The sequence below is a fragment of the Triticum dicoccoides genome, chromosome 5A, assembly GCF_002162155.2.
Source record: "Triticum dicoccoides isolate Atlit2015 ecotype Zavitan chromosome 5A, WEW_v2.0, whole genome shotgun sequence".
NCBI classification, from domain to species: domain Eukaryota; kingdom Viridiplantae; phylum Streptophyta; class Magnoliopsida; order Poales; family Poaceae; genus Triticum; species Triticum dicoccoides.
This window is the reverse complement of record NC_041388.1, coordinates 607,223,583-607,248,225: the sequence shown is the minus strand read 5'-3', so window position 1 is coordinate 607,248,225 and position 24,643 is coordinate 607,223,583. Positions and strand designations below refer to the sequence as shown.

Here is a 24,643-nt window from a genome sequence, read left to right as displayed (position 1 = left end):
TACGGAATACATGCCTACATTACATTGACGAACTGCAGCTAGTTCTGTGTCACCCTATGTTATGACTGTTACATGATGAACCGCATCCGGCATAATTATCCATCACGGATCCGGTGCCTACGAGTTTTCCATATACTGGTTTACGCTTATTTACTTTCCCGCTTTTACTGTTACAATCACTACAAAATACCAAAAACATTACGTTTGCTATCTTTACTTTTGTTGCCGCTACCACCACTATCATATTACTGTGCTACTAAACACTTTGCTGCAGATACTAAGTTTCCAGGTGTGGTTGAATTGACAACTCAGCTGCTAATACTTGAGAATATTCTTTGGCTCCCCTTGTGTCGAATCAATAAATTTGGGTTAAATACTCTACCCACGAAAACTGTTGCGATCCCCTATACTTGTGGGTTATCAAGACCTTTTTCTGGCGCCGTTGCCGGGGAGCATAGCTCTATTCTTTGAGTCACTTGGGATTTATATCTGTTGGACACTATGAAGAACTTGAGAGATCCAAAAACCAAGATCTATCCCTCAACTACGAGGGGAGGTAAGGAACTGTCATCTAGCTCTGCACTTGATTCACCTTCTGTTATGAGTAAGTTAGCAACACCTACACCTGCTTCTGCTATTCGTTCCGATATGTCGCATGTTATTGATGATGCCACTTCTACTATGCATGATACTTATGATGAAACTGCTTCTATGCCTGATACTACTGTGCCCCTTAGTGAATTTCTTGAGGAACAAATTGCTAGGGCTAGAGAAAGAGAAATTGATGAAACTGAATACGATGATGATAGTGATGATGAAAATATGCCTGTTATTCCTGAAGGTTATCTTTTTGATAAAGATGCTTCTTTAGCTATTTTAGCTTGCAGAGATAGATATGAGCTTAAGAGGTTATTAATTAAATGGAACAAAGAATCACTTAGAGATAAAATGAAACCCGATCCTGCTTTTGCTACTTCACCTATATGTGTTCCTGATAAAGATTATGAATTCTCTGTTGATCCTGATATAATTACTTTGGTTGAATCTGATCCGTTTTATGGCTATGAATCTAAAACTATTGTGGCACATCTTACTAAGTTAAATGATATAGCTGCCCTATTCACTAATAATGAGAGATCACGTTACCTCTATTTACTCAAAATATTTCCGTTCTCATTAAAGGGCGATGCTAAGATATGGTTTAATTCTCTTGATCCTGGTTGTGTGCGTAGTCCTCAGGATATAATTTATTACTTCTCTGCTAAATATTTCCCTGCTCATAAGAAACAAGCTGCTTTGAGGGAAATATACAATTTCATGCAAATTAAAGAAGAGAGTCTCCCACAAGCTTGGGGGAGGCTTCTCAAGTTACTTAATGCTTTGCCTGATCATCCTCTTAAGAAACCTGAAATACTTGATATCTTTTATAATGGACTAACCGATGCTTCCAGACATTACCTGGATAGTTGTGCTGGTTCTCTTTTCAGGGAAAGAACACCGAATGAAGCTAAAATTCTATTGAATAATATGTTGACAAATGAAAATAATTGGGCACCTCCTGAGCCAACTCCTGAGACAGCTCCCGCTCCAATTAATGATCCTATTCCTAAACCAACTCCGAAGAAGAGAGGTGTTCTATTTCTCAGTCCCGAAGATATGCAAGAGGCAAAGAAATCTATGAAAGAAAAATGTATTAAAGCTGAAGATGTTAAGAATTTACCTCCTATTGAAGAAATACATGGTCTTAATATACCGCCTGTTGACGAAGTATATGATCTTAATCCTTTATTCATTGAGGAACCTCCCGATATCCCGACACAGGTAGTAAAGGTAAATTCTCTCTATATATTTGATGAAGGTGGTATCCCTCACTATAAGTCTGCTAGGCAATGCTTTGATGAGTTTGATAATTTTATTGTCAAACAAGAAAATTTCAATGCTTATTTTGGTAGACAATTGAAATATGATTCTGATATAATTAAATACTTGGATGATTATATGGCTAATATTAGAGGTGAACTTAAACTTGTTAGCAAACATGCTTCTATGGTTACCACTCAAGTAGAACAAGTACTTAAGGCTCAAAAAGAATTGCTCAATGAAATGAATAGTAAGAAAAATGATTATGCTGTTAGAGTGGCTACTAGAACTGGTAGAATGACTCAGGAACCTTTGTATCCTGAAGGCCACCCTAAGAGAATCGAGCAAGATTCTCAGAGAAATAATATTGATGCACCTAGTTCTTCTAAAAAGAAGAAAAAGAAAAATGATAGAACTGTGCAAACTGCTAGTGAACCTATTGCTGAACCACCTGATAATCCAAATGATATTTCTATGTCTGATGCTGAAACACAATCTGGTAATGAACATGAGCCTAGTAAAAATATTAATGATGATGTTCATGATGATGCTCAACCTAGTAATGATAATGATGTAGAAATTGAACCTGCTGTTGATCTTGATAACCCACAATCAAAGAATCAACGTTATGATAAAAGACACTTTGTTGCTAGGAAACATGGGAAAGAAAGAGAACCTTGTGTTCAGAAACCCACGCCTTTTCCTCCGAAACCATCCAAGAAGAAGGATGATGAGGATTTTGAGCGCTTTGCTGAAATGATTAGGCCTTTCTTTTTACGTATGCGATTGACTGATGTGCTCAAAACAAATCCTTATGCTAAATATATGAAGGATATCATTACTAATAAAAGAAAGATACCGGAAGCTAAAATTTCCACCATGCTTGCTAATTATACTTTTAAGGGTGGAATACCAAAGAAACTTGGAGATCCCGGAGTACCTACTATACCTTGCTCCATTAAAAGAAATTATATTAAAACTGCTTTATGTGATCTTGGAGCCGGTGTTAGTGTTATGCCTCTCTCTTTATATCATAGACTTGACTTGAATAAGCTGATACCTACTAAAATATCTTTGCAAATGGCTGATAAGTCAACTGCTATACCTGTCGGTATTTGTGAGGACGTGCTTGTTGTGGTTGCAAGCGTTACTATTTTAACGGACTTTGTTATTCTTGATATTCCCGAGGATGATAGTATGTCTATTATTCTTGGAAGACCTTTTCTTAAAACTGCAGGGGCTGTTATTGATTGCAACAAAGGCAATGTCACTTTTCATGTTAATGGTAATGAGCATACGGTACACTTTCCGAGGAAACAACCTCAAGTTCATAGTATCAACTCCATTGGAAAAATTCCATCGATTATATTAGGAGGTTTTGAATTCCCTCTTCCTACTGTCAAGAAGAAATATGATATTCTTATTATTGGGAATGTGCATATCCTTGTTGAGGTAACTTAGTGTTATTCGAAATTTCTCCCATTTCATGATTATCGGAATGAGTTTGTTAACAAGACTTGATCAACCTTGTTAGTGGATTCTTTTTGATAAGCATGAGATGGATGAAACTAGAAGCACAAACTTCTGTACCCTCTTTATATTTTCTGTAATTTAGTAGAAATAAAGTAAAAATAGTATTTTTCTGTCTGTTTCCTGACTTATCCGTGCAATATAAAAATATCCTGAAAATAAAAGTCCTTAGAAAGTCATGCCAATTTAATATGATTTTTTCGGGAATATTTGAGGATTTACTGTGCAAAAACTACCGCGGGAGGAGCTGCCACCTGGCCACGAGGGTGGTGGGCGTGCCCCCCTCCCTAGGGCGTGCCCCCCTGCCTCGTGGGCCCACAGTGGCCCTCCTCCACTTATCCCAGCACCCATCTTCTTCCTCTGCCTCACACAAACCCGAAAAACCAACTCAAGCACGAGTTCCAGCCACTTTTGCTGTGATTTTCGATCTCCTTGCTCAAAGCACCTTTCGCAAAACTGCTTGGGGAGATTGTTCCTTGGTATGTGACTCCTCCATTGGTCCAATTAGTTTTTGTTCTAGTGCTTTATTCATTGCAAATTTATGCTGCATAGGTGACCATGTTCTTGAGCTTGCATGTCAAATTTATATGGTTCCAAGTAGTTTTGATGCATGATATAGGCTCTAGGCACTTGTGAGAGTAGTTATTATCAATATTACTGAAGTTGGTTCACTTTTGTTTGAAGTTGCTAAAATTTTTAGAATTTTTCAGAAAATGATGAGGAGATTATTGAGGGGCTCATCGAGCCAAAGCTCGAAGGAAAAGGCACCGAAGCCTAAGTATAATTTGCCGCACAACGCGGAGATTCGGGCGTGTGAATGGCCTTCTGATGATTTCTTGAGAGCAGCCGGTATATATGAAGATTTTCATGAATTGGCTCACAATGCAGGCCTCACCACTTTCCTCCACGACCAATGCGATCAGTATCTCTTACTCACAAATACCTTTGTGCAAAACTTTTATTTTCATCCTAGGAACTCACCACCTACGGTGGAATTTCATTTATATAATGAGCATAAGGAGATGTCACTTTTTGATTTCTGTCGTATTTGTTTAGTCCCTTTTGAGGGCAAGACAGAAGAACCACACCATGATGATGTGGAGGGATTTATTAATAATATCACTGTAGGAGAAACCAGGAAGGTTTCTGATGCACGAATCACTAGCATACATTTTTCTGTTTTACGTTACTTTGCATTATTTGCTAGTCGTTGTTTAATTGGACGCAGAAATTGTGGAAACCTTAGTATCCCTGATATAATTATTCTACTCCAAGGTTTATACAGTGATAACACTTTTAGTATGGGTGGTATTATTGCCAGACGGTTAAATATGAACCGTACTAAGGGCCCCATCTTTGGAGGCATTTATGCTACACGCCTAGCCGCACATTTTAACATACCTATTAGGCATGTTGAGAAGGAAGAAAAGGTGCTGCCCCGTGTTTATCTAGATCATAAAAGTATGGTAGCACATGATTTTATTGTTAAGAATAGGGCAGGGGAGCTTAGATATCAATTGTTTTTTAATAAACATCATCCTGAGACTATCACCCTGCCTGCTCCTTCTTTGTTTGATTTGACTGCAGGCACATACCTTGTTCCGTTGACGGCTATTCACGCCTACCGGAACCCTGCACCCACTGAGGAGCCAGAACAGGAACCACAAAACGATCCCCCACGACAATCTATTTATTCTTGGGATCCAGAGATGACTGTCAGCCAGTGGCAGTCAGAGTCTTCTTCTTCATCACAGTATGATCCCAACTATTCCTCCTCATCACAGTACGACCCCAACAACTATTATTATGGATATCCGCCAGGCCAGCTGTGGCCATAGACCAATTTAGGCCAAAAGCCTAAGCTTGGGGGAGTACGTATTTCTCACCGACATTACATTTATATTCACACACACTCGTTGCTAGATGTCGGTGCTCATACTTTTTCACTATAATATCCATGCTAGTTTATTTTCCTTTTCCTGCTTTCTTCTTATGTGTTTAGTAAACCTTAAGAAAAACAAAAAAATAGTAGTAATTTACTTTCCTGTTGTAGTAGTAATTAAAAAGAAAACCCAAAAAATATATTTCCCGCTCTTCTTTTGCTTATTGGGAGATTTCCCGTGTAAATAGTTTTATTTTCTTTTCTTTTCTTTGGGGGTCAGTAGGAGAAGACCATAATTAAATTGTTGAAGTGGCTCTTATATGCATTATTGTTGATTTAACCCAGAGCCCATATTGCCTTGTCTTCTCCTGTTTCTTGAATGCTCGCAGATTCCAGCTTAGTCCAATGCACGTGCACTCTTATTATTATTCACACCGTTCGGTCATGCAAGTGAAAGGCAATTATGATGATATATGATGGACTGATTGAGATGAGAAAAGCTGGTATGAACTCGACCTCTTTTGTTTTTGTAAATATGATGAGGCCGTTGTTCTTGATTCAGCTTATTATGAATAAACATGTTTGCAATGACAATTAGAGATCATAGTTGCTTGTGCCATGCTTGATTAGCTATGAGTTATAATGATTTAACTTGTGTGCCAACATGCTATTGAGATGACTATGATGTGGTATGATGGGGTGGTATCCTCCTTTGAATGATTTAAGTGACTTGACTTGGCACATGTTCACGCATGTAGTTGAAACAAAATCAATATAGCCTTCATGATATTTATGTTCATGGTGGATTATATCCTACTCATGCTTGCATCCAATGTTTATTAATTTTAATGCATGTACATGGCTGTTGTCGCTCTCTAGTTGGTCGCTTCCCAGTCTTTTTCTAGCCTTCACCTGTACTAAGCGGGAATACTGCTTGTGCATCCAATCCCTTAAACCCCAAAGTTATTCCAGATGAGTCCACTATACCTTCCTATATGCGGTATTTACCTGCCGTTCCAAGTAAATTTGTATGTGCCAAAATCTAAACCTTCAAATAAACATTCTGTTTTGTATGCTCGAATAGCTCATGTATCAACAAAGGTCGTCCTTATCTTCCGTGTTAGGCGGGTTATTCTCAAGAGGAGTGGACTCTGCTCCTCACTCACGAGAAAATGGCTGGTCACCGGGATGCCCAGTCCCATGCTTTATGCAAACTAAATCAAAATTAATTGCAAACAAAACTCCCTCTGGGACTTGATGTATGTTGAAGGCACTCGTTGTTTCGAGCAAGCCATGGATTGATGCTTGTTGGTGGAGGGGGAGTATAAACTTTACCATTCTGTTTGGGAACCGCCTATAATGTGTTTAGCATGGAAGATATCGCCATCTCTTAGTTGTTACGTTGACAATGAAAGTATACCGCTCAAAATACAATTTATCTCTATTTCAAAACCGAGCTCTGGCACCTCTACAAATCCCTGCTTCCCTCTACGAAGGGCCTATCCATTTACTTTTATGTTGAGTCATCACCCTCTTATTAAAGAGCACTAGCTGGAGAGCACAGCTGTCATTTGCATTCATCACTATTAATCTATGTCGGGTATGACTATGATTGGATCTCTTTTACCATGAATTACAATGTCTAGTCAGTCCTTGATCTTTAAAGGTGCTCTGCATTTATGTTTTGCGGTCTTAGAAAGGGCTAGCGAGATACCATCTTGTTATATCATATTATGATTGTTTTGAGAAAGTGTTGTCGTCCGAGATTTATCATTATGACTTGCTAGTTGATTATGCTATTGATACGAGTAATTGTGAGACCTGAGAATTATTGCAAATGTGGTTAGTTATGATCTATGCTGAAAACTTGAATGCTGGCTTGACATAGTTACAACAACAAGAGCAAACAGAGTTTGTAAAAGTTTTTCTTTCTTTCTTTCAGTTTGTCAACTGAATTGCTTGAGGACAAGCAAGTGTTTAAGCTTGGGGGAGTTGATACGTCTCCGTTGTATCTACTTTTCCAAACACTTTTACCCTTGTTTTGGACTCTAACTTGTATGATTTGAATGGGACTAACCTGGACTGACGCTATTTTCAGCAGAATTACCTTGGTGTCATTTTATGTGCACAAAGCAAATATTCTCGGAAAGTCCTGAAACTCCAAGGAATACCTTAGAAAAAACAATAAAAAATCCTCGCCAAATATGAAGACCAGGGGGCCCACACCCTTTCCATGAGGGTGGGGGGCGCCCCCCCTAGGGCGCGCCCCCCTACCTCATGGGCCCCCTGGAAACCCTCTGACGCCAACTCCAACTCTATATATTTGCTTTCGGAGAGAAAAAAAACCAGAGAGAAGAAATCATCGCATTTTACAATACGGAGCCGCCGCCAAGCCCTAAAACCTCTCGGGAGGGCTGATCTGGAGTCCGTTCGGGGCTCCGGAGAGGGGGATTCGTCGCCATCGTCATCATCAACCATCCTCCATCACCAATTTCATGATGCTCACCGCCGTGCATGAGTAATTCCATCGTAGGCTTGTTGGACGGTAATGGGTTGGATGAGATTTATCATGTAATCGAGTTAGTTTTGTTAGGGTTTGATCCCTAGTATCCACTATGTTTTGAGATTGATGTTGCTATGACTTTGCTATGCTTAATGCTTGTCACTAGGGCCCGAGTGCCATGATTTCAGATCTGAACCTATTATGTTTTCATGAATATATGTGAGTTCTTGATCCTATCTTGCAAGTCTATAGTCACCTACTATGTGTTATGATCCGGCAACCCCGAAGTGACAATAATCGGTACCACTCCCGGTGATGACCATAGTTTGAGGAGTTCATGTATTCACTATGTGCTAATGCTTTGTTCCGGTTCTCTATTAAAAGGAGGCCTTAATATCCCTTAGTTTCCAATAGGACCCCGCTGCCACGGGAGGGTAGGACAAAAGATGTCATGCAAGTTCTTTTCCATAAGCACGTATGACTATATACGGAATACATGACTACATTACATTGACGAATTGGAGCTAGTTCTGTGTCACCCTATGTTATGACTGTTACATGATGAACCGCATCCGGCATAATTATCCATCACTGATCCGGTGCCTACGAGTTTTCCATATACTGGTTTACGCTTATTTACTTTCCCGCTTTTACTGTTACAATCACTACAAAATACCAAAAACATTACTTTTGCTGTCTTTACTTTTGTTGCCTCTACCACCACTATCATATTACTGTGCTACTATACACTTTGTTGTAGATACTAAGTTTCCAGGTGTGGTTGGATTGACAACTCAGCTGCTAATACTTGAGAATATTTTTTGGCTCCCCTTGTGTCGAATCAATAAATTTGGGTTAAATACCCTACCCTCGAAAATTGTTGCGATCCCCTATACTTGTGGGTTATCAGTCATACGTGCTTATGGAAAAGAACTTGCATGACATCTTTTGTCCTACCCTCCCGTGACAGCGAGTTCCTAACGGAAACTAATGGATATTAAGGCCTCCTTTTAATAGAGTACTGGACCAAAGCATTAACACATAGTGAATACATGAACTCCTCAAACTACGGTCATCACCGGGAGTGGTCCCGATTATTGTCACTTCGGGGTTGCCGGATCATAACACATAGTAGGTGACTATAGAGTTGCAAGATAGGATCAAGAACTCACATATATTCATGAAAACATAATAGGTTCAGATCTGAAATCATGGCACTCGGGCCCTAGTGACAAGCATTAAGCATAGCAAAGTCATAGCAACATTATTCTCAGAACATAGTGGATACTAGGGATCAAACCCTAACAAAACTAACTCGATTACATGATAAATCTCATCCAACCCATCACCGTCCAGCAAGCCTACGATGGAATTACTCACGTACGGCGGTGAGCATCATGAAATTGGTGATGGGGGAAGGTTGATGATGACGATGGCGACGGATTCCCCTCTCCGGATCCCCGAACGGACTCCAGATCAGCCCTCCCGAGAGAGTTTAGGGCTTGGCGATGGCTCCGTATCCTAAAACATGATGAATCCCTCTCCCTTATTTTTTACTCCCTAAACACGAATATATGGAGCTGGAGTTGAGGTCGGTGGAGCTCCAGGGGGCCCACGAGGTAGGGGGCGTGCCTAGGGGGGCAGGGGTCCCACTCGTGGCTAGGGTGTGGGCCCCCTGGCCTCAATTCTTCGCCGGTATTTTTTATTATTTCCAAAAATAATCTCCGTGGAGTTTCAGGTCATTCCGAGAACTCTTATTTCTGCACATAAATAACACCATGGCAGTTCTGCTGAAAACAACGTCAGTCCGGGTTAGTTCCATTCAAATCATTCAAGTTAGAGTGCAAAACAAGGGCAAAAGTGTTTGGAAAAGTATATACGATGGAGACGTATCAACTCCCCCAAGTTTAAACCTTTGCTTGTCCTCAGGCAATTCAGTTGACAAACTGAAAGTGATAAAGAAGAACTTTTACAAACTCTGTTTGCTCTTGTTGTTGTAAATATGTAAAGCCAGCATTCAAGTTTTCAGCAAGGATTATGAACTAACGACATTCACAATAACACTTAGGTTTCATGTTTACTCATATCAATGGCATAATCAACTAGCGAGCAATAATAATAAATCTCAGATGACAACACTTTCTCAAAACAATCATGATATGATATAACAGGATGGTATCTCACTAGCCCTTTTTGAGACCGCAAAACATAAATGCAAAGCACTTTAAAGATCAAGGACAGACTAGACATTGTAATTCATGGTGAAAGAGATCCAATCAAGTCATACTCAATGTAAACTAATAGTAATGAATGCAAATGATAGCGGTGCTCTCCAACTGGTGCTTTTTAATAAGAGGGTGATGACTCAACATAAAAGCAAATAGATAGGCCCTTCGCAGAGGGAAGCAAGGATTTGTAGAGGTGCCAGAGCTCGATTTTGAAATAGAGATGAATAATATTTTGAGCGGCATACTTTCATTGTCAACATAACAACCAAGAGATGGCGATATATTCCATGCTACACACATTATAGGCGGTTTCCAAACAGAATGGTAAAGTTTATAACCCCCTCCACCAACAAGCACCAATCCATGGCTTGCTCGAAACAACGAGTGCCTCCAACTAACAACAGTCTCGGGGGAGTTCTGTTTGCAATTATTTTGATTTGATTTGCATAAAGCATGGGACTGGGCATCCCAGTGACCAGCCATTTTCTCATGAATGAGGAGCGGAGTCCAGTCCTCTTGAGAATAACCCGCCTAACATGGAAGATACAGACAACCCTAGTTGATACATGAGCTATTCGAGCATACAAAACAGAATATTTATTTGAAGGTTTAGAGTTTGGCACATACAAATTTACTTGGAACGGCATGTAGATACCGTATATAGGTAGGTATGGTGGACTCATATGGAATAACTTTGGGGTTTATGGGATTGGATGCACAAGCAGTATTCCCGCTTAATACAGGTGAAGGCTAGAAAAAGACTACGAAGCGACCAGCTAGAGAGCGACAACAGTCATGAACATGCATTAAAATTAATCAACACCGAATGCAAGCATGAGTAGGATATAATGCACCATGAACATAAATATCGTAGAGGCTATGTTGATTTTGTTTCAACTACATGCGTGAACATGTGCCAAGTCAAGCCACTCGAATCATTCAAAAGAGGATACCACCCTATCATACCACATCACAACCATTTTAATAGCATGTTGGCACGCAAGGTAAACCATTATAAGCTCCTAGCTAATTAAGCATGGCATAAGCAACTATAATCTCTAATTGTCATTGCAAACATGTTTATTCATAATAGGCTGAATCAAGAACAATGAACTAATCATATTTACAAAAAACAAGAGAGGTCAAGTTCATACCAGCTTCTCCCATCTCAATCAGTCCATCATATATCGTCATAATTGCCTTTCACTTGCACGACCGAATGATGTGAATAATAATAATAGTGCACGTGCATTGGACTAAGATGGAATCTGCAAGCATTCAATAAACAGGAGAAGACAAGGCAATATCGACTCTTGGTTAAATCAACAATAATGCATATAGGAGTCACTTCAACAATTTAATCATGGTCTTCTCCTCTCGATCCCCAAAGAAAATAAAAGAAATAAAACTATTTAGACGGGAAAGCTCCCAACAAGCAGAAGAAGAACAGGAAATCTTTTTGGGTTTTCTTTTTAATTACTACTACAAGCATGGAAATTAAAACTAGCTAAAAGCTACAACTGAATTTTTGGTTTTTCTTAAGGTTTATTTCAAACACACAAGAAGAAAGCATAAAAAGAGAAAATAAGCTAACATGGATATTACAGTGAAAGAGTATGAGCACCGACATCTAGCAATGAGTGTGTGAACATGAATGTAATGTCGGTGAGAAATACGTACTCCCCAAGCTTAGGCTTTTGGCCTAAGTTGTTCTATTGCCACGGATGGCCTGGCGGATATCCAAAGTTGTAGCTGGGGTCGTACTGAGATGCAGCAGTCATTGCATCGTGAGTTGTAGCTTGGAGGCGAGCTATCTCAGCCCTCCTCTTATACTCTTCCGCCTCCTCTCTGGTTATAAAATATCTCCCTTTTGCCTGAAAGTCAAAGAAAGTAGAAGCAGGAAGAGCGACGTGATAGGTGTGTCGTCTGTCAAAGATTAGTCGGTACTGGAGGAACTGACCGTTCCTCTCAACAAAATGATGACGAACCATAGCCTCATAATTCAAATAAGTAGGAGGCAACTCAATATCATCCTCACGTATGGCTATACCAAGAAAATTAGCTATACATGTTGCATAAATTCCACCAAAGAAATCTCCATTAAATCTATTATGATGCAACCTACGTGCAACAATGGCTCCCAAATTATAATGTTTATCTCCTAGCACAGCACTCGTAAGAATACTGAGGTTAGGTACACACATATGACATGCTTCATCTTTACCATTTATGCACCTACCTATGAAGAGAGCAAAATAATGTATAGCAGGAAAATGAATGGTCCCTATGGTAGCTTGTGCTATATCTCTAGATTCCCCTACAGTTATACTAGCAAGAAAATCTCTAAACTCAGATTTGCGAGGTTCACTAGTACTACCCCATTGTGGAGGTTTGCAAGCAGTGGTAAAATCCTCTAAGTCCATAGTATAAGAATTTTCATAGAGATCAAACAAGACAGTTTGAGAACTGCGTGAAGATGAAAATTCAAACCTCCTCACAAAGGAACTAGTGAGATAGTGGTACTGACGACACTTTGCTGCCTCGAAGCTCACAAGATCAGCGTTACGTAAATATGCATTAAATTCTTCCTTAATTCCTGCTCGATCCATGAAGTCCTCTGAAGGCCATTCACAAGGCCGCACTGGGGCGTCCCTTTGTGGTTCATCATCAGCATCACGCATTGCAAACCTGCGTCCTTGCTTCCTTGAAGGACCACCTTGGTACATTTTCCTAAACATATTTCTTACTCTAAAAAATTTCTGAAATTTTTAGTAACTTCAAATAAAAGTGAACCAAGCTCAACAAAATTGATAGCAACTACTCCTACAAGTGCCTAGAGCCTATATCATGCATTAGAACTACTTGGAACCATATAAATTTGACATGCAAGCTCAAGAACATGGTCACCTAGGCAGCACAAATTTGCAATGAATAAAGCACTAGAACAAAAACTAATTGGACCAATGGAGGAGTCACATACCAAGGAACAATCCCCCAAAGTAGTTTTGTGAGAGGTGCTTTGAGCAAGGAGATCGAAAATCATAGCAAAATGATCTAGAACTCGTGCTTGAGCTAGCTGGTGATTTTTTTGGGAGGAAGAAGAAGTGTGTGGGTGCAGGCATAAGTGGAGGGGAGCCACCGTGGGCCCATGAGGTAGGGGGCGTGCCCTAGACCCTTGTGGCCAGGTGCCAGCTCCCCCTGCTGTGTTCTCAGTGCTAGATATTCTCAAATATTCCAAAAAATCATATTAAATTGGCAGGGCATTTGGAGAACTTTTATTTTTGGGGTATTTTTATATTGCACGGATAATTCAGAAAACTGACAGAAAATACTATTTTTACTTTATTTCAACTAAATAATAGAAAGTGAAAGGAGGGTACAGAAGGTTGTGCTTTCTAAATTCATCCATCTCATGCTCATCAAAAGGAATCCACTAACAAGGTTGATCAAGTCTTGTTAACAAACTCATTCCGAATAACATGAAACCGGAGAATTTTCGAATAACACTAGGTTACCTCAACGGGGATATGCACATCCCCAACAATAAGAATATCATATTTATTCTTGATAGTAGGAAGAGGATATTCAAAACCTCCACTAGTGATTGTTGAAATTTTTCCAATAGAATTTATACTGTGGACTTGAGGTTGTTTCCTCGGAAAGTGTACCGTATGCTCATTACCATTAACATGGAAAGTGACATTGCCTTTGTTGCAATCAATAACAGCCCCTGCAGTATTCAAAAAGGGTCTTCAAAGAATAATAGACATACTATCGTTATCGGGAATATCAAGAAAAACAATGTCATTTAAAATAGTAACGTTTGCAACCACAACAGGCACATCCTCACAAATACCGACATGTATAGCAGTTGATTTATCAGCCAGTTGCAAAGATATTTCAGTAGGTGTCAACTTATTCAAATCAAGTCTACAATATAAAGAGAGAGGCATAACACTAACATCGGCTCCAAGATCACATAAAGCAGTTCTAACATAGTTTCTTTTAATGGAGCATGGTATAGTTGGTACTCTGGGATCTCCAAGTTTCTTTGGTATTCCTCCCTTAAAAGTGTAATTAGCAAGCATGGTGGAAATTTTAGCTTCCGGTATCTTTCTTTTATTAGTAACAATATATTTCATGTACTTAGCATAAGGATTCATTTTAAGCATATCAGTCAAACGCATACGCAAAAAGATAGGTCTAATCATTTCAGCAAAGCGCTCAAAATCCTCATCATCCTTTTTCTTGGATGGCTTAGGAGGAAAAGGCATGGGTTTCTGAACCCAAGGTTCTCTTTCCTTACCGTGTTTCCTAGCAATAAAGTCTCTTTTATCATAATGTTGATTCTTTGATTGTGGGTTATCAAGATCAATAGCAGGTTCAATTTCTACATCATTATCATTACTGGGTTGAGCATCAACATGAACATCATCATTAACATTTTCATTAGGTTCATGTTCATTACCAGATTGTGTTTCAACGTCAGAGATAGAAATATCATTGGGATTCTCAGGTGGTTCAGCAATAGGTTCGCTAGAAGCATGCAAAGTCCCATCATTTTTCTTTTTCTTCCTTTTAGAAGGACTAGGTGCATCAATATTATTTCTCTGAGAATCTTGCTCGATTCTCTGAGGATGGCCCTCGGGATACAAAGGTTCCTGAGTCATTTTACCACCTCTAGTCATAACTCTAACGGCATTATCATTTTTCTTACTATTCAATTCATTGAGCAAATCATTCTGAGCTTTAAGTACTTGTTCTACTTGAGTGGTAACCATAGAAGCATGTTTACTAATGAGTTTAAGTTCACCTTTAACTCTAGACATATAATCACCCAAGTGTTCAATCATATAAGCATTTTGTTTCAATTGTCTACCAAAGTAAGCATTGAAGTCTTCTTGCTTAACCATAAAGTTATCGAACTCATCCAAACATTGGCTAGCAAACTTAGTAGGAGGGATTTCAGCTTTATCATATCTATAGAGAGAATTTACCTTTACTACCTGTGTCGGGTTATCAAGACCATGTGTTTCTTCAATAGGTGATGGATTAAAACCATATATTTCTTCAACAGGCGGTAAATTAAGACCATGTATTTATTCAATAGGAGGTAAATTCTTAACATCTTCAACTTTAATACCCTTTTCTTTCATGGATTTCTTTGCCTTTTGCATATCTTCAGGACTGAGAAATAGAACACCCCTTTTCTTCGGAGTTGGTTTAAGAATAGGCTCAAGAGTTCGCTCAGGAGCTGGCTCAGGAAGTGTCCAATTATTTTCATTTGTCAACATATTATTCAATAGAATTTCAGCTTCGTCCGATGTTCTTTCCCTGAAAACAGAACCAACACAACTATCTTGGTGGTCTCTGGAAGCATAGGTTAGTCCATTATAAAAGATATCAAGTATTTCATTTTTCTTAAGAGGATGATCAGGCAAAGCATTAAGTAATTGGAGAAGCCTCCCCCAAGCTTTTGGGAGACTCTCTTCTTCAATTTGCACAAAATTATATATATCCCTTAAGGCAGCTTGTTTCTTATGAGCAGGGAAATATTTAGCAGAGAAGTAATAAATCATATCCTGGGGACTACGCACACAACCAGGATCAAGAGAATTAAACCATATCTTAGCATCACCCTTTAATGAGAACGGAAATATTTTAAGGATATAAAAGTAGTGAGTTCTCTCATCATTAGTGAAGAGGGTGGCTATATCATTTAACTTAGTAAGATGTGCCACAACAGTTTCAGATTCATAGCCATAAAAAGGATCAGATTCAACCGAAGTAATTATATCAGGATCAATAAAGAATTCATAATCCTTATCAGTAACAAAGATAGGTGAAGTAGCATAAGCAGGATCATATTTCATTCTAGCATTCAGAGTTTTTTGTTTAAGCTTAGCTAATAATTTCTTAAGATCACTTCTATCATTGCATGCAAGAAAGTCTCTTTTAGTTTCTTCATCCATAACATAGCCCTCAGGCATAACAGACAATTCATATTTATTAGGAGAGCCTTCATCATCACTTTCATCAATATTATCAGTTTCAATAATTTCATTCTCTCTAGCCCTAGCAATTTGTTCATCAAGAAATTCACCAAGTGGCACAGTAGTATCAAGCATAGAAGTAGTTTCATCATAAGTATCATGCATAGCAGAAGTGGCATCATCAATAATATGCGACATATCAGAATTAATAGCAGAAGTAGGTTTAGGTGTCGCAAGTTTACTCAAAACAGAAGGTGAATCAAGTGCAGAGCTAGATGGCAGTGAAGGAAATATGCCCTAGAGGCAATAATAAAGTTATTATTTATTTCCTTATATCATGATAAATGTTTATTATTCATGCTAGAATTGTATTAACCGGAAACATAATACATGTGTGAATACATAGACAAATAGAGTGTCACTAGTATGCCTCTACTTGACTAGCTCATTAATCAAAGATGGTTATGTTTCCTAACCATAAACAAAGAGTTGTTATTTGATTAACGAGATCACATCATTAGGTGAATGATCTGATTGACATGACCCATTTCATTAGCTTAGCACCCGATCGTTTAGTATGTTGTTATTGCTTTCTTTATGACTTATACATGTTCCTATGACTATGAGATTATGCAACTCCCGGTTGCCGGAGGAACACTTTGTGTGCTACCAAACGTCACAACGTAAATGGGTGATTATAAAGGTGCTCTACAGGTGTCTCCAAAGGTAGATGTTGGGTTGGCGTATTTCAAGATTAGGATTTGTCACTCCGATTGTCGGAGAGGTATCTCTGGGCCCTCTCGGTAATGCACATCACATAAGCCTTGCAAGCCTTGCAACTAATGAGTTAGTTGCGGGATGATGCATTACAGAACGAGTAAAGAGACTTGCCGGTAACGAGATTGAACTAGGTATTGGATACCGACGATCGAATCTCGGGCAAGTAACATACCGATGACAAAGGGAACAACGTATGTTGTTATGCGGTCTGACCGATAAAGATCTTCGTAGAATATGTAGGAGCCAATATGGGCATCCAGGTCCCGCTATTGGCTATTGACCGGAGATTTGTCTCAGTCATGTCTACATTGTTCTCGAACCGTAGGGTCCGCACGCTTAATGTTACGATGACAATTATTATGAGTTTATGCATTTTGATGTACCGAATTTAGTTCGGAGTCCCGGATGTGATCACGGACATGACGAGGAGTCTCGAAATGGTCGAGACATAAAGATTGATGTATTGGATGGCTATATTCGGACACCGGAATTGTTCCGGGTGATTTCGGAGAAAACTGGAGTGCTGGAGGGGTTACCGGAAACCCCCGGGGAAGTAATGGGCCTTATTGGGCCTGAGGGGAGAGAGAGGGCAGCAGCCCAAGAGGTGGCGCGCCCCCCCTCATGGGGAGTCCGAATTGGACTAGGAGGGGGGCGCGGCCCCCCTTTCCCCGTCCCTCTCCCTCTCTTTCCTTCCCCCTCAAGTCTCCTAGTTGGACTAGGAAAGGGGAGTCCTACTCCCACTAGGAGGAGGACTCCCCCTCCCCTTGGCGCACCCCATAGGACCGGTCGGCCTCCCCTTTGCTCCTTTATATACGGAGGCAGGGGGGCACCCTAGAACACACAAGTTGATCCACGTGATCGTTCCTTAGCCGTGTGCGGTGCCCCCTGCCACCATATTCCACCTCGATCATATCGTTGTAGTGCTTAGGTGAAGCCCTGCGTCGGTAGAACATCATCATCGTCACCACACCGTTGTGCTGACGGAACTCATCCCCGAAGCTTTGCTGGATCGGAGCCCGGGGAGCGTCATCGAGCTGTACGTGTGCTAAGAACTCGGAGGTGCCGGAGTAACGGTGCTTGGATCGGTCGGATCGAGAAGACGTACGACTACTTCCTCTACGTTGCGTCAACACTTCCGCGTCGGTCTACAAGGGTACGTAGACAACACTCTCCCCTCTCGTTGCTATGCATCACCATGATCTTGCATGTGCGTAGGAATTTTTTTGAAATTACTACGTTCCACAACAGGCAGTTCCTTACCTCCCCTCGTAGTTGAGGGATAAATCTTGGTTCTTGGATCTTTCAAGTTCTTCATAATGACCAGCAGATATAAATCCCAAGTGACTCAAAGAATAGAGCTATGCTCCCCGACAACGGCGCCAGAAAATAGTCTTGATAACCCACAAGTATAGGGGATCGCAACAGTTTTCGGGGGTAGAGTATTCAACCCAAATTTATTGATTTGACACAAGGGGATCCAAAGAATATTCTCAAGTATTAGCAGCTAAGTTGTCAATTCAACCACACCTGGAAACTTAATATCTGTAGCAAAGTGTTTAGTAGCAAAGTAATATGGTAGTAGTTGTAACAATAGCAAAAGTAACGGTAGCAAAAGTAATGTTTTTGGTATTTTGTAGTGATGATAACAATAACAACGGAAAAGCAAATAAGCGAAGAACAATATATGGAAAGCTCGTAGGCAATGGATCAGTGATGGAGAATTATGCCGGATGTGGTTCATCATGTAACATTCATAACATAGGGTGACACAGAACTAGCTCCAATTCATCAATGTAATGTAGGCATGTATTCCGAATATAGTCATACATGCTTATGGAAATGAACTTGCATGACATCTTTTGTCCTACCCTCCCGTGGCAGCGGGGTCCTAACGGAAACTAAGGGATATTAAGGCCTCAGTTTAATAGAGTACCGGACCAAAGCATTAACACATAGTGAATACATGAACTCCTCAAACTACGGTCATCACCGGGAGTGGTCCCGATTATTGTCACTTCAGGGTTGCCGGATCATAACACATAGTAGGTGACTATAGACTTGCAAGATAGGATCAAGAACTTACATATATTCATGAAAACATAATAGGTTCAGATCTGAAATCATGGCACTCGGACCCTAGTGACAAGAATTAAGCATATCAAAGTCATAACAACATCAATCTCAGAACATAGTGGATACTAGGGATCAAACCCTAACAAAACTAACTCGATTACATGATAAATCTCATCCAACCCATCACCGTCCAGCAAGCATACGATGGAATTACTCACGTACGGCGGTGAGCATCATGAAATTGGTGATGGGGGAAGGTTGATGATGACGATGTCGGCGGATTCCCCTCTCCGAAGCCCCGAACGGACTCCAGATCAGCCCTCCCGAGAGAGTTTAGGGCTTGGCGGCGGCTCCGTATCATAAAACGCGATGAATCCCTCTCCCTTATTTTTTTTCTTCCCGAACACGAATATATGGAGTTGGAGTTGAGGTCGGTGGAGCTCCAGGGGGCCCACGAAGCAAGGGGGGCGTGCCCAGGGGGCAGGCGCGCCCCCACCCTCGTGGCTAGGGTGTGGGCCCCCTGGCCTTGATTCTTTACCAGTATTTTTTATTATTTCCAAAAATAATCTCCGTGGAGTTTCAGGTCATTTCGAGAAATTTTGTTTCTGCACATAAATAATACCATGGCAGTTCTGCTGAAAACAGCGTCAGTCCGGGTTAGTTCCATTCAAATCATGCAAGTTAGAGTGCAAAAAAAGGGCAAAAGTGTTTGGAAAAGTAGGTACGACGGAGACGTATCAGTAATCACCCAGAATTCATGGGCAATGTAAAATTTGCAGTATGATATTTTCAGGCGGTAGTTACTCGAGTGTCGGCCTTTGGGCCTTTAGATCTTCTTGATCGATAGTCCTGATTGTTTGGATCTGCCCCCTGTGGGTCTTTTATTGGGATAGTAGATTAATGATTTATCCAGTTCTACACATTGCATGCTTGTCACAAACTTAAAGAAAAGATTTTGCTAAATGTTATTTCTTACTGAATTAGCTTCAGGACAGATGGTGAGTTACTTGAGTGTCATCTTTTTCTGTATCCTTGTTTCACTTTTTTTTAGAATTAATGATTTGTCCAGTTCTGCACACTGCATGCTCGCCACAAACTTTTAGAAAAGATTTTGATAAATGTTCTTTCTTACTGAACTAGCTTCAGGACAGATGGCGGGTTTCATAACAATTTGATCTTTTTTGTGTGTTGTAGGTTTGGTACTAATTTCTCGAATAAATCATGCTTTTTTCAACAACATCTATTGAGCCAAGAGATCTGATAAACAAAGAAGGACAGGTGTTTCTGCGGGAGCAGCAGGAGACCTTGCACGCGGACACCCTCCCCTTCTCCAGGTAACACTATTGCATCCCATGGTCTACAAAAAATTGATCTTTCCATTGGAACTTCATCTAAATTTTGGCCGCTCTTGGGAGTTTTTGTTCCAATCAGATCCCGTATCCGCTGGAACTGAAGGTGATCTAGCTAACATGTTGTGGATTCAGGGTAGTGTGTGGGATTTCCAGTAGAACAATAGCTTCAGAGATGTCTCTTCTTGGTGCCGCTATCTCTTGTGTGGACATCCTTGTTGTACCCACGCCGGTGCTAGACTCAATGCATAAGACTAATGTTGTCAGGGAATGCACATTGACAGGTTATGGACTCCTATGTCTTTTCGTTTATTCGTAAATAAATGGGATATTAGAAAGTGTGCGGTCCAAATTTGGCCCATACCATACAAAAGAGTATTCGTATTGTTTTCTCGAAAAAAGAAAGTATTTGAATTGGTTATGTGGAAACATATTATTAAAATTGTTTGGTTTATTTTTGTTTCTTTTAGGCTTCGATCTTGAAATAAATTGTTCAAAGAAGTATTCACATTGTGATCAATCTCCATTCCATGCAGGTAAGCACTAAGTTTGGTTGGTGATGGTTGTTTATTGATTAATACATGCATGATCCTCTTCTGTAGAGCTAATTTAATGGGAACACTTTTTATAAGTTGCCCGAAATGGTTTCTCTTTTTTGTTTTATTCCAAACTTATCATCACCAGCAAATATAACTCCCAAGAGTTACTTGTGAGCCCTGCAAATATTATTGCAGCGCAGTGGTTGGCCTTGTAACGTGTCATGTAGTATTTCCGTTACTGAACACTGGTGATGTTTGAACAATCTTTCTTGCATTTTTAATGTTCAAATGTTTTTACTCTGTTTGCTGGGGGATGTTCATTTTTCAAATATATTTTTATTGCCTTTTCTTTATCTATTAGAGCTATGTTCTATTGTTTAAGCAACCTTCTTTAACAAGCCACCCACTCTTTTGGGAATACCCTAACAACAGTTTATGTTGTCCAGGCAAACTCAGCTCCTGAACACTACATTGAGAAAGAAAGGGAAGCGAAGAGCCTATGTTTTATGTTTGGGTGATGGCATAAAAAGTTAATGCAAACTATACAAGATATGCATGGAAATATTCTTGTGTTGCGTACCGTGTCAGTCAAGTCAAGACCTCACGTTGAAAGATATCACTAAAAGGATAGTTATCATTGTAAAAAGAACACTATCTTGTACTAGAATATTACCATGATGCTAATAGAATAGCATGGAAAGGTGTTCGCCTAATGGATGATGGGTACAACTACCAAACAAATCAGTACTTTTTTGGTACTTACCATTGCTTTCATGATAATGCCTTATATTTGTTATACGATTGTTGGGAATAAAGGAAATATCTTTTGGTGTAGCAAAATGAGAGTGATAATGCACCCAAGATTCCTGACATTGTATAAGAAGTTCAAACGTATTGGGCAATAAGTAATTAGTTTCGTCTTTACTCTGCAATGTTAAATTATAGCGTTTCTTCAATATTTTCAACTTCATTATTATTAGGACATCTTTACTTTATATTTTCTTAAATATTTTTTAATTATAGTGTTTCATCTTTACTTCATTATTACAGCAGTCGTCACGTCGGAGCACGTGATGACCGCGCCACTACATTTGCCAACGCCTCATTTGGTGGTCGACATCGTCGATCGGCTTGTTGTTCAACGCGTGTCTCTTCTAGTCCAGGCAGGTTATTCGTGACATCGTTTCCCTCTCTTTTTTGCAATGTCTAGGACATATCTAGATGTGACATAACTATGTCACTTTTAAGTTGACGTCCATTTTGTTTGTGGTCTATTTTTTGTCATAGTTTTTTTATTTCATGTTGCTACATTATATATTTGTAGGAGCTTAGGTGTGACATACTTAAAAAAATATATAGATGTCATAGTTTTTTTTTCTTCGCCTTTTTGTCGTCGTGGGATCCTCGGACTCACTTTTCCGTGCCATCTGCCACGACGCACGCGCGGGTACGACTCGTACTCGTAGAGCAACTGGAAGCGCTATAGTCATCAAGGAAGGGTAACTAACACGACAACCGATTGGCGATTTCTGTGGAAGCCGATCGTTTGAATCGGGAGGTTATGAATCAATCAGATTTCGTACAACGGATATCAGCACCATATGCCACGGCTAATCCGATTTTAAAACGGCCGTCGTGTTCCTCCCCGGCCCGGACGGCAACTCCGAAACCCAGCCATGGCGATGCACCGTTGCGCTACGCCATAGAGATGGAGAGATGCTCCTATATAATATGAAAAATTGACACAACTTGCGCATTGACCCCTCGGTCGCGTCAGCCAAGTCGCGCACCGAGAAGAACCCGGTCGATTTCTACCCTGCCCAGCGGATGCCTTCGCCGCGACGAAAGTGAAATTTCCACGAAGCCGCACACGTCGATCTCGATCTGCTCTGCTTGTAACATCCGCCGCGGAGCGGCAGACAAAGGTAGCGCGCGTGGGCACGATCCGTCTGCTGGTCAGGCAGCCATGTACTCCGGCGACGCGTCGACCAGCGAGGATCCGCGGGCGTGCCGGGGGCCGTCGAGGCGCCGGCTGCGGAGCCGCGTGACCGCCGTCCGGGCGCCGCCGCTCGCCGACGTGCTGCGGGAGCGCGCGCTGGTGCACCTCCCGCCGGCGGCCGCCGCGCGCCTCCGCCTCGTGCACCCGTCCTGGGAGCGCCGGCTCGCGTCCCCGCTCTTCGCCGTGGCGCACGCGGCCGCCCCGCGAAGGATGTCGGGGATCTTCGTCCCCAAGGCCGGGTTCCTCCCGTTCGACGGGCCCGACGACGCCGTGCCGTCCCCGACGCTCGCCTTCGCCCCGGCCTCGGAGGGGGTCACCGTGCTGTCGTCGTCGCGCGGGGTCGCGTGCTGCTACTCGCCGGCTGACGACGCGTTCTTCGTGTGCAACCCGGCCACCGCGTCCTGGGCGCCCGTCCCGTCCCCGCCGTGCCGGACCTGGCCGCGCCCCGCGGTCGTCGTCCTCTTCGACGCCACGCCGTACAACTTCCGCGGCGACTACGCGCTCGTCTGCGCCGCCGAGTGCGCGCCGGGCTCCGGCGCCTACTGCTTCCTGGTGTTCACGTCCGGGACGGGCGCGTGGCGGGCCACCGACGCGGTCGTGCCCGCCGAAGGGCTCGTCGCCGCGTCGGGCGTGGCGGCCGGTGGGACGGCGTGGTGGCGGACGAGCGTCGGCACGGCCGTCGGGTACAGCCCGCTGACGGGGCGCGTCGAGATGGTACTCTGCCCCGGCGACAGCGGCATGTGGGAGATCGGCTCGGCCGGGGGCAAGCTGCACTGCGCCGTGCGTGATCATGACAACAGCGTCTCCGTGTTCCGGCTTGACGAGGACGGGAGCTGGGAGGAGGCCGCCGCGAGGGTGCCCGTCGGGGAGCTGCTGCCACGCCGGCTGACAAAGCCCGCGGGGCACGAGACCGGCGAGGCGAGCGGGCAGGACCTGGTCGCCCAGTCTTCCTTCATCGTGGAGGAGGAGGTGGTGCGGCTGGACGACGGCGTGCGGCTCCTGGGGTTCCAGGGCGCGGAGCTGGAGGTGGTGGCGCTGGCCGGCAGGCGGCTGGTGGCGTTGGACGTGCGGACGCGGGGGCGGCGCGAGGTCAGGGTGCCGGTGGCTCAAGAGGAAGACGAGGAAGAGGAAAAGGAGGAGAAACGGTGGGACGGCGCGGAGTACGCCGCGCACACCAACACGCTGGCGCTGGTCGCGCCCGCCGTGCTCGCGTGCGAGCCGATGCTCGTGGAGGAGCGACCGGACGCCGGAGAGGTCGCATTTTCTTGACCGGACTTTGGTTGGTTGCTCGTGGGCACTAGGAGGTATCGATCGAGAAAATAAGTGGTGCGAGTGCTATTAATTCTTCTAAGAACTTGACACTTTCAGTTAGTACTGTGTATTACTACTTGGATTCCTAAATGTGTGTTGAACTGCCAAGGCCTACCATTACATTTAGAAACAGAGGGTGTACTAGGCGCGCGCGTGGGAACGGCCGATTTCCGACAGGTTGTTTCGTTCCTGGTTTGGAAAGTGCGTAGGATTACTTATTCCCAATCGCTGTCCTGAAATCAGTGGATTGAGTAGATTTGCAATAAGTGGGGTTTAAACAGGGGGCCGAGAGATTAGGCGTGGGTCCTGCATGTCATGTCGTGCACGTTACCCTTGGCCTCGTGTTGTGGCTGACGCGCATGAAAAAAGTGGCAGCTCTTGCTTTTTTAATTGAACTAGGATAATGCCCGTGCGTTGCAACGAGATATAAATATTCTAGTATGTTAGTTTGTTTTTGCTTGTTTATATGAATATAAATGTTTATCAGTTTGTACCCATGATTTAGTTGCCCGTGCATTGTAACGGGGTATATGTTGAATGTGTTTAACCTATATCTTTAGGGCAACATTCTTGACTTTCTAATATTATTATAGGTG

General features: G+C 42.1%; 1 protein-coding gene across 1 annotated transcript; it reads left to right on the top strand.

The window, feature by feature from the left end:
- Positions 1–22,273: 22,273 nt before the first annotated feature.
- On the top strand, positions 22,274–24,137 carry LOC119298048. Its single transcript, XM_037575586.1, has one exon. The coding sequence runs from the start codon at positions 22,704–22,706 to the stop codon at positions 24,003–24,005; it is 1,302 nt and encodes a 433-aa protein (XP_037431483.1). The 5' UTR covers positions 22,274–22,703; the 3' UTR covers positions 24,006–24,137.
- Positions 24,138–24,643: the final 506 nt, after the last annotated feature.